At 32.5% G+C, this 15173-nt stretch overlaps 1 protein-coding gene, 1 non-coding gene and 1 pseudogene across 2 annotated transcripts; 1 reads left to right on the top strand and 2 right to left on the bottom strand.

Annotated features, from left to right (window-relative positions):
- Window positions 1-5023: 5023 nt before the first annotated feature.
- Window positions 5024-6901, top strand: LOC139855872 (uncharacterized; annotated as a pseudogene).
- Window positions 6902-7230: 329 nt separating this feature from the next.
- Window positions 7231-7304, bottom strand: TRNAN-GUU (transfer RNA asparagine (anticodon GUU)). Its single transcript has one exon. It is a non-coding gene; the product is annotated as a tRNA-Asn (tRNA).
- Window positions 7305-12139: 4835 nt separating this feature from the next.
- On the bottom strand, window positions 12140-12598 carry LOC139852258 (uncharacterized). The gene has a single exon (XM_071841510.1). It carries the CDS (start codon window positions 12596-12598, stop codon window positions 12140-12142), a length of 459 nt encoding a protein of 152 aa, XP_071697611.1.
- Window positions 12599-15173: the final 2575 nt, after the last annotated feature.

Genomic DNA, 15173 nt, shown 5'->3' with positions numbered 1-15173 from the left:
CCGAAAAAGAGAAAGCAATATCAAGTATTTTTTTTTAGCAAACATATTGACGAGTCCTTAGAATCTACATATTATATGATCGAAGATCCAAGTGTATTATGGAAAATACTCAAAGATAGATACGATATTAATTATCAAGAAATAACGGTGATCCATGAAAGAATAAAATTGAAGATGTTAGTAGACGCTCTTATAAGAATCCCAGAGATTCTTATTAATGATATGGTAACATGGATCATCAGTCTAGTATTTCTTGAATACATGAACATCTTGTTTAGCTCTACAAATAAGTCCTAAAAGAAAAGAAAAGAGAGTGAATATGTTGAAAAATCTTGATTAAATGAACCTTGGGCTACCTTGAGACTTGAATGGTTTAAATTTTCTAAGATGCCTAGCTTGTTATGTATCACTCATAAATAAATGGTTTTAGACCATAACGCATATGTTTATTAAGTGTTATCTTTTATGCACTTCAGATTGTAACTTGCTTGCAGGTAATATAATTTGATTATCTTGCTGAAATATAACTCATTATTTGCTTATCTTATTTGAAGTTTTAGTATGAATCATGCTGAAATACAACATCAATTAAATGGTAAAGACCTATGTATTGCCGATAGTGGTAACATACACACTATGATCAAATCTAAGAAATATTTCATTGATTTAAATCAAATGAAGGAATTATAAATACTATATCAGGTCTTGCAAACTTGATATAAGGAACGGAAAAGGCAAAAATTCATATTACCAAATGGTACGAATTTTCTGATAAACAATGCTTTGTTTTCTCCCAAATCAAAGAGAAATTTGTTAAGTTTCTCAGATATATATCATAATGGATATGATTATCAGTCAATGATAACCGGAAATGAGAAATACCTATGTAGCACCGAAAAGCGCATATGATGAAAAGCACAGCGCATATGATTAAAAGCGCATATGATAAAAAGCGCATATGATGAAAAGCGCAGCGCATATGATTAAAAGCGCATATGATGAAAAGTGCATATGATGAAAACCGCAGCGCATATGATTAAAAGCACAGCGCATATGATGAAAAGCACAGCGCATATGATTAAAAGCGCATATGATAAAAAGCGCATATGATGAAAAGCGCATATGGTTAAAAGCGCAGCGCATATGATTAAAAGCGCATATGATGAAAAGCGCATATGATGAAAAGCGCAGCGCATATGATTAAAAGCGCATATTGTGAAAAGGATATATGATGAAAAGCGCATATGGTGATTAATGAAAAAGCACATATGGTGATTAATGAAAAGCACATATGGTAATTAATGAAAAAGTACATTTGGTGATTAATGAAAAAGTACAGATGTTGATTAATGAAAAAGTATATATGGTGATTAATGAAAAGTACATATGGTGATTAATGAAAAGTATATTGTGAAAAGGAATTACAAATGTTTCTTGAAAGAATTCAAGGTGATATATATGGATCAATACATTCATCATGTGGACCATTTTGATATTTTATGGTTCTAATAGACACATCTAACATATGGTCTCATATTTGTTTATTATCAAATCAAAATGTGGCATTAGGAAAGTTTCTTGTTCAAATTATTAAATTAAGAGCACATTTCTCGATTACACCATTAAAAGGGTGAGACTTGATAATGTTGGTGAGTCAACATCTCAAGCATTTTATGATTATTATATGTCTAAAGGGATTGTTATTGAACATCCAGTTGCTCATGTGCATAAAAAAATTGGTATAGCTGAATCAATAGTTAAAAGCATGCAACTAATAGCTAGACCATTAAAAATGAGTACATAACTCTCATAATTTATATGAGAACATGCAAATTTACATGCTGCGACTTTATTTCACATTAAACAAAATGCGACTCATAAATATTCTCCTCTACAACTTGATCTTGGCCAAGAGCCAAATATTTCACACCATTAAGACATTTGATTGTGCAGTGTATGTTCTAGTTGCACAGCCAAAACGCACTAAAATGGGTCCTCAAAGGAGGATGAGAATATATGTTGGATATGAAACATATTCAATTATAATATATATTGAACCCATGACGGGTGATGTTTTCACATTTTGCTGATTGTCATTATAATGAAAAATTGTTCCCTATATTAGGGGGGGAAATGAAAAATAAAGAAAAAGATGTTTCATGATGTGAACATAAATTAATGTATCTTGATCATCGCACAAAAGAATGCAAAAAGAAAGTTCAATAATAATACATATGCAAGAACTTGCAAATAAATTACCTGGTGTATCCACAGATACAAAAAGTAGTGACTAAATCATATATACTAGCAGTAAATGCTTCAGCTAGAATTGAAATTCTAAAAGTTGGCAATAATGTCACTCATGAGTCTTTGCCACGCCAGAAACGTGGGAGACCAATTGGTTCCAAAGATAAAAATCCTCGAAAAAGAAAATCAGCTGATAATGAGGTAAAAGAAAGTGTTTAAGAAGAACCACAAATCAATACTCCTTCTGCAGAGGAGATTGATAATGTCAATACGGAAATTGCAATCAATTATGCACATTCAAAAAATATTACGGAACCGAAATGACATGAAAAATCTTGATGAGATATTTTCATATAATGTTGCATAAGACATCATGAATGATGATGATGATCCAGAACCAAAATCTGTCATGGAAAAATAGACATGATTGGGATCATTGGAAAAGAGCAATACGAGCTGAATTTGAATCGCTCAATAAAAGAAAATTTTTCGGATCTATCGTTCTCACACCTAAAGATGTGAAACATGTGGAGTATAGATGAATTTTTATGCAAAAATGAAATGAGAAAAATGAAGTTACAAGGTATAAAGCTAGACTTGTAACTCAAGATTTTTCTCAAAGACCGGGAATTGATTATGATGAAACTTATTCCCCTGTTATGGATGCAATTACTTTTAGATACTTAATCAGCATGTCAGTTTCTAAAAATATAGAAATGCATCTCATGAATGTTATTACTGCCGAACTTTATGGATCACTTGATATATATATATATATATATATATATATATATATATATATATATATATATATATATATATATATGTATGTATGTATGAAGATACCTAAAGGATTTAAGGTATCAGAAGCATCAAATGCAAAACCCAAAGAAATGTACTCAATTAAATTACAAAGATCTTTATATGGGTTGAAACAATCGAATCGCATATGGTATACCCGATTAAGTGATTACTTGATAAGAAAAGGGGTATACAAATAATCTTATTTGTACATGTGTTCTTATTAAGAAAATAATGTCTGGATATTTGATTGTAAGTTGTTTATGTCAATGATCATAACATCATATGAACAAATAAAGAGATCAGTATTGACTTAGATTGCAAATTGAGCATATGCCTAATGGATTACTTGTACATCAAACAACTTATACTGAAAAGATTTTAAAACATTTTTAAAGACAAAATCATTGGTTGTTAGATCACTCAATATTGACACTAATTCATTTTATCACTGTGAAGATCATGAAGATCTTAACGGATCAGAAGTTCCATATCTTAGTGCAATTGGAGCTCTTATGTATCTTACAAATTGTACAAGACCTGACATTTCTTTTGCAGTTAATTTGTTGGCAATGTTCAGCTCTGCTCCTACCAAAAGACACTGTAATGGGATCAAACACATATTGCGATACCTTCGAGGAACTACTGATTTAGGATTATTTTATTCTAACGAATCAAAACAAGATTTGGTTGGTTATGCAGATGCAGGTTATTTATCTGATCCACATAAAGCTAAATCTCAAACTGGATATGTATTCCTAAATGGAGGTACTGCAATATCATGGCATTCTCAAAAACAAACACTTGTTGCTACATCATCAAATCATGCCGAAGTGATTGCATTACATGAAGCTACTCGGGAATGTTTTTGGTTGAGATCAATGACACAACTCATTACTGATTCTTGTGGACTAGAACGCGATAAAAATCCAACAACTATCTATGAAGATAATGCAGCTTGTATAGCACAAATGAAAGAAGGGTACATCAAAAGTGATCGAACAAAACACACACCTCCTAGATTCTTCTCATACACTCAAAATCTCATTAAAGACAACCAGATTGAAATGAGATATGTGCAATCCAGCAAAAACTCTGCTGATCTTTTCACGAAAACACTTCCAACTACTATTTTCAGAACACACATTCATAACATTGGCATGAGACATGTTCAAAAGATGTAACAGCTGAAGCGATGTCTACTTAAGGGGGAGTCAGCTCCATGCTGCACTCTTTTTCCCTTACCTAAAGTTTTTTCCCACTGAATTTTCTTTAGCAAGGTTTTTGACGAGGCAGTAATTTATAGTTGATCTTCAACAAAACAAAATTGCTATCCAAGAGAAAGTGTTATAATAATAATAATAATAACAATAATAATAATAATAATAATAATAATAATAATAATATAGATATGGATAGTCAATTTTGGTGTATACATATAGTCAATTTTGGTACATAAAGTATGTATTTTTATATTGAGATTTTAGGTTATAAATACCCATGAATGCAAGCATTAAACTTGCACCATTTTCTCATACTTACAAAGTGTTTCTTTCTTTCTCTCCATTATCATCTTTGTTCTTACACTTTATTATTAGTATTCTTAATTAAGAATCAAACCACTAAAGGTAGTTATAAGCCTACTGAATTATAACATTTTTTATTTTTTTCCTTATTATCTACTTTTTTATGTTGTACTATTTTTTTTCTTTCTGTCCTTCCTACTTTCTGGCCGGAAGTCCCTGCAAGCAATTTCTTTATCTTTCGAACAGAGAGAGAAAGTATTCATTGGAGTGTTTTACTCGAGGTAGAGAAATGATTTCTCTTTATTCTAGGATAGGGGAATGATTGTCTACGATCAACCTCCTTATACCCCACACATGTGGGATCGGGTGTTGTTAGTTGTTTTGGGTTATAATTGCCATCAACTTAAAAGTTTGAAAGGACCTTTTAGGGTTTTTATATTTTTGTAAAAATGGATGAAACGGAGAAGCCGCCGGAAAGCTATTTAACCACTGTCGGCCACCGTCCGTTTGTCATACCTCGACCCCAATTACTGGTTTGTTCTTTCTTCTTAAATTTTAAAATATTTTTATCGGTTAAAAATCACTTCGTAGACTATTGAATTAACAGTAGTTAAATTTTCAGTGCAGAAGTAGAAATTTGGATTAGTTGAATTTAGATGATGATTATTTTGTTTTTTGCGATTAAGATGTGAATTTTATTATGATTTCATTAGGAATGAGAGGTTTACTTCCGAGGATCATTATGAATGGCTCAAAGATTACTCCCATTTTCGTCATCTCATTCAGCTACATATCAAACCTTCTTCTTCTGTAAGTTTTTATTTTTATTTACTTTTATTCATATTAGTATGCTTATAAAATAAATGATTATGCACAGGTATAATTTATAAGTATGTTATATGTATGTAAAATGGTGCAGATATTGGAGTTGGGGTGTGGAAATTCACAACTCTGTGACGAGTTATATAACGAAGGAATTACTGATCTAACCTGCATTAATCTATCTTCAGTTGCAGTTAAGAAAATGCAAAAACGTTTGTTTTCGAAAGGCTATAAAGGACTGTGTACATTGTTATATTAGTATTCAATCACTTGCAATTTATGTTATGTAATAATCCCACTTAAATTAAGATCTTTAATTTAATACTACGTCCGTAAGAATCAAAAGCTGCTGTGTTTGCAGATATTAAAGTGTTAGAAGGTGATATGCTGAATCTTTCATTTCCTGATGAGTCGTTTGATGTTGTTATTGAGAAAGGGACTATGGTGAATTAATTAATTTACTTAAAACTTATATGATGATATTATATCGAGTTATAATATGACGAATGATTGTTGTTCTTATGAATCTTGATAAGTCAAGTTTATATCGTTTGTTGTACTTTGAAGGATGTTTTGTTCGTGGACGGTGGCGATCCATGGAACCCGCGACCCGAGGTTGTGAGCAGAGCAATGGAAATGCTTCGAGGTGTTCATCGGGTTTTGAAACCTCACGGAATCTTTATCTCAATCGCTTTTGGTCAGGTAACTAGACGAATAACTCATTAAACATGTGTCATTTGCGTTGCAATGATGTAACGAGTCTCATGTCCTGCTGCAGCCACATTTTAGGCGTCCGCTATATAATGCTCCTGAGTTTACTTGGTCAGTTGAGTATACTACATTTGGCGATGGATTTCACTATTTCTTTTATATCTTGAGGAAGGTTAGCTCACTGAACCTGTTGTAAATCTTTATGTATATGTTAGCGATGGCAGAATGGGCAAGTTGGGCGGGTTGATTCAAAACTGGTAAATTGTTGACACATAGTGAAATCATTTGGGTCAAGGTTGGTTAATCCTAACCATTATTGACACATAGTGTGTGTGGGTGTGGTCATCTACAAAAAAGAAAGGAACACATAACAAACTGCCTTGTGATTTGTGTTTAATTCTGTGTATTCCTACAGAATCTTATTGTATTTTGTTGCTAATGTGGTAAGTTATGATGGATTGGAACAACCATGGCTTGTTTTAATGATTGTACAAGTGATATAAGGGATTGCATAATGTGCAAAATGTTCAGTTGAAAATATGATTCTGAAGACGATTGAATATATGATTTACAGGGACTAAGATCATTAGAGGCTGATGTTGATACGAAGAAGATTGACACACCATCTATACGCATTTACCAAGATGAGTTAGATGATGAGAATTACTTATTTCGCACCAAAATTGATGAAATGAATGAAGGAATGAATGATAAAAGATGACGTGTAGTCGAGTCAACAACCAATGGTCAAAGAGTTCCTTCTGTATTGAAAAACCATAAGATCTTCATTTGTAGTACACCTTTGTAATTCTTAATTCTTAATCTTAATGCAGCTACAAATGTGGATGAAATGCCTTTATTAGGTACTAAACGTTTGTTTGCTTGCATGATCTTAGCTCGAGTTTCATAATTGTTTGGCTAACAATTCACATGAAACTTGTACGCCAGAATTTGCGTTCAATTAACGAAGGTATTCAAAGCTCTGAATCTTGTGGATAACCAAATTTGGCGATATGTTCGAAGATGAATATGTTTTGATTTTTTATGTTTGGAAAATTTTTAAACAGATTGAATATAATGTAGTTTTAGAATTAACATTAATATAAAAAATTAAAAAAGTATTCGCTAGAAGGAGGGCTTGAACCTCCGACCTTGTGGTTAACAGCCACACGCTCTAACCAACTGAGCTATTCCAGCTTGGTTGTTACTTGTAACAAACAAATATTATTTATTATGAATAGAAAACTTCTATTTTTTTTATATTTCAATTTAATTTATATATTTTACCTTATTACGTGACACATCTGTCCATAACATAAATCTTGTATACTTCTGTATTATCTTATTCGAAAAAGTATAGTTTTATACACCAGACATACTTCAGATTATTAGGGCGGGATGAAGCCCCGTCTCCTTAAAATATTTATCCTTAGTAGCAATTTTCATATCTATCTATCTATCTATAGAGACTTAATAGGACAATTGTACAATTAGGCCATCCTCACATTTGAAGAATTAACTTGGAAACAAAGGCTTGAATTTAGGTTTTGATATAAAAAAAAAACTCTCTTTCTGTATTCGTTCTACTTTTAGTATACAACAGTGCATATTCTCCGTCTCTATTTTTTTATCGAGTTGTTTTGTAGACATGTTTTCGTTTATATGGTCTATCTCGATTACAATTTACATATTAACACGTTTGCTTTTAATTTCATAAACTTAAACTACAATCATTAATTTGCAGGATGAAATCCCACTAAAGTTGTATGCACAATGTAGTTGGCATTTTTATATTTCTGAGTCAAAATACCCTCATTTTACGTAGTTCACTAGTCAAAATACCTCATTAAGGGCATTCCCATTGAGGAAGTGAAAACATTGCCAATCTTATGTGAAAGCATTGCCAATTGTATGATGCTTATGGTAGAGCTTTGTTAATCCCTCGCCAATTTTCTTCCGTGTTTCATTTAGTGAATCTAAAGTTTTTTGTGTCACGAGATATGTGTTATATATATTTGTACATATAGCAATAATATTTGTAAATTGTTTTAATTAATTAATTTAGTAAGTGTGTGGAGGAATGCCATGGTTGTGAGTAAAATGTGATCGATCAATGATGAGAAGGAAATAAGAAGAAATGATAAATTGGCGTTGATGTGACAGTGTGTTAATTTGAAGAATGGTATCATGGTTGGGAATAATGTGACTAATATACATATTCCTACTTTACAGCGTTCTACTACGACATGTTCAAAACATTTTGTACCCAGAATCAAGAACTTTATTAATATTGATAAATAATTAACCAAAAAAAAAATCCGACCTGTCAATACTCATGCTCCGTATTAATTAGTATACCGTAACATAATGTGTGTACTCGATCCTTTTTTTTTTTTTTTTTTTTTGGCAAAAAAAAAACAATAACTTTATATAAATCTTAATCTCAGACAAGAATGAGGTGATAATACTTTTCTTACTCCGTTTCTTACAAAAGTAAATAAGGAATAAGGGTAAGGTTGAATATTATTTTGACATATTCCGCCCTATAAATTATGAATCATATTTTGTTGACCCAAATAGTCAAAGCTCAGGTTTGACCGTAATCCAAACCCCAAAGGCCCAAACCCTCAAGCCCCGTATTTCATTTTTATTAATCAAAGATTGAAATCTTCTCAAATTATAATACTTGATTGATTAAGTTGTAAATATTACTCCATGAAAGAGATAAAATAAATAATTATAAATATTTAAAATTTAATAGATGTTCCTTACATATATCATCAATCTCAAAAATTACAATAAATTAATGTAGCCATCGTCTAATCACTCTTTGTTTTGTTTTTTTTGTTTTTTTCTAATTTCTCACAAATTTTTTTATAACTTGACCCATCAAATAAATTTATTACGATCCTAATTCACTATCCAATTTAATAAATATATTACATAAGTGTTTATACTATAAATATTTACTATACGATTATAACTAACTTATTATACGATTATAAATATTTACTATAGCAACCCGAGTATGAGTTTCATTCTAGCGTGTGTGGGTGCAAATGATGAGGGTCGTTGAAATAAATGATACGCTGATGTAAATTCGTCGTTCAAAAAAAAAAAAAAAAAAAAAACTAAGTTATCAAATTTGTTGAGAATTAAAAAAGAATTGATCAACCTTGATTTTAATGATCCGATGAGTCAAAGGTTGATTTAGATTGGAAAATATTATAAGTTTGCTATTATTGGAAGCTTCGTTAGCTTGTCGTTTGTCAAGTGATTTAACGACGCCGATACTAACGGCCGCCATTGACCCTGCCGTTGGGTGACCGTGGTTCCAAATGCCAAACATCGACAATTTTGAAGACACTGGGACGTGCATTTTTAGAAAAAAATAAAATAAAAATATATGTATATATCCGTTAAAATTGTCATGGATAGTTTTTTTTTTTTTTAAATTACAGTACAATATATTTCCCTATATATACTACTGCCTTTTTTCATACATTTTATACTTCAAACTACCATTCAAACTCTTTTAAAAAATTGAAACGTTTTAGGATAGATCGAGACGATGAAAATTATGAAGAAACGTTAGCAATTGCAAATGTATATAATCCACACCAAGCACTCGATACTATCGATTTTTTAGAAGAAGATGGAGCCGAAAATGAATTTGTATCTATACCTAGAGCTCCCAGAAGAGATCGAGAAGGAAAATTGGTTCAAACCTGTAACTAAATAAGAGTAAGAAAATTTTCAAAGAATAAAAAATTAAAAAAGATAAATTAAATTGAAAGGTAAATTAAAAAACTGAATAATTTAAGCTACTTAAATAAGAGTCAACTACTACATGGATAAACGATAGGGTGGATAACACGAAACGGTCAAAATTTTCATGCCCTAGACTACTTAGCTTATTCTTTTGTTCATTCTTTTTTTTTCGAAAGGCAACATTTCATAGCACGAGAAAAAGAGGTACAACACGAAACATACGCCCATTACAAGACAATTGGGCAATATGAACCAAGGTTGAAGAAATCGGAACTCGGAGAGTTCTCGGCGGGACCATTTCTAGGAGTTCTCGGAGAACTCGGGGAGTTCTCAGTGGTTGACTTTTGTTGACTTTTGAGATAATTTTTATGATACCCAAGATTTGAACGAGATTTGACCGGATTGACCGAGATTTGACCGATTTTTGGCCGAGAAACTCAATTTATTGGTCGTTGACCGATTAAACCGACCGTTGACCGATTTTAGCCGAATTCAAAACGAGAACTCGGCAGCAACTCTAAAACAATTTCTCGGCGAGAACTCCGCTGATTTTTCCGATTTTTGCAACCTTGATATGAACACGAGATACAACGTTGCAGAGAAAGCAACATACAAATGAAACTAGAAAAAGTAATTTATACAATATTGGATAGGATTTGATAACGACTCAAGCCATTCTAGTTTTTTGTTTTTGAGACGTGAAGAAATCCAATCAAAGGAGACTAATTGGACTTCCATTAAAGCCCCCGGACCGTTTCAACATTCATTCGAGAACACTTTCCGATCTCGATTCTTCCATATTAAATAGCCGCATACTCATTCCATAGCTTGCCATATACCCGCCCCCATAGGAGTTAATTGTCGCCCACTTGCCCCGCGAAAAACCTCATTGATACTTTGATTTGAAAACGATCCCATATTCCACCACTTGTAGACTCTTTCCCACAAATCCAATGCTTGTCGACAAAAAAAATTATTGAATGCTCAATAGTATCTAAACTATCATTTGTGTAATCAGGTATATAATATTTTACAATTTATTGATTTTACAATTTATTGAAAGTGTTTTTTCGATTTTTGATATTCCGTACTAGTTAATTGTAGTAGTTTTACTTTGAATTGATTCTAACAAGTTAAATCGGCCTATTATTAAGATATAACAAATCTCACCATTAATAATTTATGATTATACTTTTCAGAGATAAATAAAATGAGTTTTTCAAACCGATATTGCACTCTTCAAATAAGTAACGCTCCATTCATATATTATTTATGTTCATTACTATTATTATTATTATGATATTATCTTTCGTATATTTCAGATACACTGACACGTCGTACTATATGATTTAACTGTTTGGTGTTCTTTTTCTTAGAGTTGCCATTAATAATCATTGAAAAATATGCATGTAGATAACGTTTGGTTTGCGTTCAAGTTTTATAGGTTTATTGGATTTATTAAATGTCGGGGCTAACTAATTACGGAGTATCATTTTTTGCTAACTCAGGTTTATATATGTTATTATATTCAAGTGGTAGATGAATGACAAAAAAATGTTTACTACACACCTTATCACGATGACTTGATAGTAACCTATGATAACCAAAAAGTCTTAATGAATTATATTTTAATGAATTAAATTGATATATACATAAATATTTCATGCTGGCGTTTGTGTACCCTCATTACTTGACTAATTGACATTTCAATTTCTCTGTTCTCATTTTCTTATTATTGATGTTATCTATATTCGTGCGATATTTTATTTTTGAAGTTTTGCCATTAATTAATTCTAGTTCTTGTAGGCATATAAATGTTTGTGATTTTTTTGATTAATCATAGTTTTTGTGATATTTAATTTAAGAAAAATACTATAGAAATATTCGGGTCTCTCCTAACACAACAATCGGGATATAATTAGAAAGGAAAAAAATAATGAAAAAAAAAAAAATACAAGTGATATCTGGTAAACAAGTATTCCAAGTCTCCAACTAATTGGTTACTATTACATTTTTAAACAAATATATTTACCAAATACTCGTACAAATGATATCTCAAAATATAACTGATAACAATCCAAATACACACTTTTGTACACGATTTTAGAACTCTGATCATTTTCAAAAATCAATATTTGTACATTTTCATCACATTTCAATTTTTCTTGTATACATCATGAATCATGATATAATTAAATCAAACAGCTACACACATTTTCTTCGATGAGTACACATACGTTAACATTTAATCGCACGTGTCATCACCTAAGCTGCTTCAACGCCAGCTGGAAATCCACCTTTGGATTAATATTCCATTTACGCCGTCCACTAAACGATGTCGTATTCCCATTTTTCATTTTGAGATTTTTTTCTATCGCTAAACTCGCTTTTATCGCCAACGAACAAAGTTCATGTAACGAAAGCGGTTTACACGATTTTGAAACCGGCATAAGAAAATAAATTTGAGACGGTTGGAGATCTTCATCTTCCGGCACGTGAGGCACGGGATGGTTAACAAACATGTGTTCGGAACTCCATAGGAAGAAGTTGTTGTTTGGATGTCGGGAGAGTACCTGGCGTGTTTTGATTGGTTGATGAAACTCTCGTAAATTTCCGTCGATTGAGCTGATTATAATCACTTTCGTGGCTGATGATGGACCGTTACTGAGTGATAAAGTTTGTTGATGTTTTGAGAGATGGTTTGATGCACAGTTACCCATCTTGATTTGTGATTGGTAATAATTAATGTATTATATTTTTTATGGTATCTTACAGCCGGGGGAGTGTGTACGTAGACTTTCGTGTTGAATTAAAAATCAAAAAGTGGTTTTCTATTTTGGATCATTTGTTTTTGTTTATATGAAAACTTTAATGTATAACTATAAATTCAATGTATTATTATATATTTGATATTTTGATATATATAACAATATACTCCTTCCGTCACATCTTAATTGTTCACTCTAACTTTTCAAAATCTTTCTTTGACAACTTTGCCTGTAAATATTTTTATTTGTGTCATATAATATTTGATCAAAATTATATGGAATGAAAACACATTTAAAACTCAATTCATTCATATAATTTTCATTTTATTTTATATTATATAGCACAAATAAAAATATTTATGGTCTCAGTCTACAAAAAAAAAAAAAAACTTTGAAAAGTTAACAGTGGACACTTAAGATGATACGGAGGGTATCATTATTTTCTACCGAGTATTATTTTAGCTTTGGAAGAAAGCACGTCTATAGTATTAACTAGTAAAAGATTCGGACGCACGTTGCCGCGACATTTTTCTGCATATATGTTATAACGTGTCTTACGAAAGTACCAACTGGTTGTTTTAGGCGGCTGTTAATACAGTACTTGTTTGGCTACTCTTTTGATTTTTGCATCTTTGTCGTTGCTTGATTGGAATAGCATTCTTTTTGCTTTGCTTTAAGGGGCTGGTTTGGTGCTTGATCCTGGACTGCTGAAGGTTGTCTCCTCTGCTCGGATGCAAGCTTCTATGTCTGGAGCTGTGTTATTAATTATTATGAATGTAGTATATTAGTTATGATATGTTGTTAGATCAAACCAAAATCGTTTAGTCTAAATAGATTTCGGGTTTGAGTGCTTGATTTGGGAAAAAGAGTGGATCGAATGTTTTAACTCCAATAATTGTGCAAACCCCGATTTGAAATCTGAATTTCAAAGGTGTAAAACAATCGATGAGATTAACCTTATTCGATTGGAACCGAATAAGTTATATCTTAAGGTGAAGATTAATTCCGATATCGACCGGAATCTTGATCGGAATTGTATTATCGACTGGAGGAATGTTACTGTAATTAATTTGGGCAGAGTAACATTAATGCATCCAGTGTTGGTGAATGAATAATCTTGTTTGCGTATTTATAGATGTTATGAGGGAATGGTGACGTGGCACATGTCCCTTTCATGGTTATAACAAACTTTGCCAATCCGAGCGTTGACGTGGCACCTGTCCCTTTCATGGGAATAATCGAGCAGATCCTAACAAATTTTCCTAAATTCGTGGGCTGACGTGGCGTGCAGCTTGTTTGTATGTTTGTTCCGGGATCAAGTACTCGCTCCGAGACAGCGTACCCATTCCGGGATGAAATGTATGCTCCGGGACAACGCACTCGCTCCGGGACAGCGTACTTGTCCCGGGACGGTATCCTTGTGCTTGGTCAGAAATACTAAACCGGGAAGTTGTGGTGGTCCCGACTAGGTTATTACGAATGAATGCCTTGATCAGTCGGGAGGGTGTTGCCTTGTGTATATTCCAAGTGTTTCTTCACGGTATCTGTTATGGCCGGGCAAGATTATAGCCGGTTTATCGGCGGGCTTATTTGTGTGTTAATATAATCCTTGTCTTCTCAATGCCTTTGCATCCGGCTAAGTGATGCCGGTAGCGTGCATGCTTGCCCGGGCTGGATTTTTATGTGGCGTTCCCGGGTAGCCTCTGTCCGACGTGATCCTCCCCGGGTACACACATAAGTAACCTTCTGGTCAGGTTACTGAGGTGATGCCGGGAAGGCGTTCTTTTCCGGGATGGGCTACGCCGGGTAAAACCCTAGCCGGGGTGCTGCTAATTAGTGCCTTTTTGAGACGGATCATTATGCGTATCATCATTGTTTGTCAGCTAATTAAAAATGTGTGATTTATTGTTTCTTTGGTGTTTACTAGGAGTTGAAGACATTGGTGTTGCTGGAGTTATAGGTTCGAGCGTAGCAGGTTCGTTGATAATAAACCCGATCAGAATTTAACAATTACTCTATCCCACAATTCGTCACAAACATGCACTATGTGACAACATAATACAAATACAAACTAAATAGCAAATATATATTCACTTAAGCAAGACTATAGTTTCAACATACTCTATGAAGATCTAGTACATTAGAGATTATTACCATTTGAACAGGTTTTGTTGGTCAAATACAATATTATTCCAAAGTGGGTGAAGGTTGTAGCAAAGAAATATTCAATAATCATCTTTTCGAGTTGGTTTAAAAGTTCAAAATCAATTAGCCAAATGCCTAATCCCCTTGTACAACAATAGTTACTTATTATTTGGGTTGTACGTCTTTTAGTTACATATAAGTGCAAAACGAAAATAAATTCATTGAATACAGTCATACGCCATTGGTATTGTATATATGTATGAAGTCAATACTAAAGATATGCAATCAGATATACTTCTTTTTATTGCTTCCTTAAACACAATATTCATAATTTCAGACCCACTATGAATATATCCACTTTACTTTAGAGAATAGAGAATAT

Source organism: Rutidosis leptorrhynchoides, chromosome 6 (genome assembly GCF_046630445.1).
Source record: "Rutidosis leptorrhynchoides isolate AG116_Rl617_1_P2 chromosome 6, CSIRO_AGI_Rlap_v1, whole genome shotgun sequence".
NCBI lineage: Eukaryota > Viridiplantae > Streptophyta > Magnoliopsida > Asterales > Asteraceae > Rutidosis > Rutidosis leptorrhynchoides.
This window is presented reverse-complemented; position numbering and strand designations above follow the sequence as displayed.

Bases quoted from the DNA above. Each gene is read 5' to 3' on its own strand.
- LOC139852258 (XM_071841510.1), bottom strand. From the start codon at position 12,598: ATGGGTAACTGTGCATCAAACCATCTCTCAAAACATCAACAAACTTTA.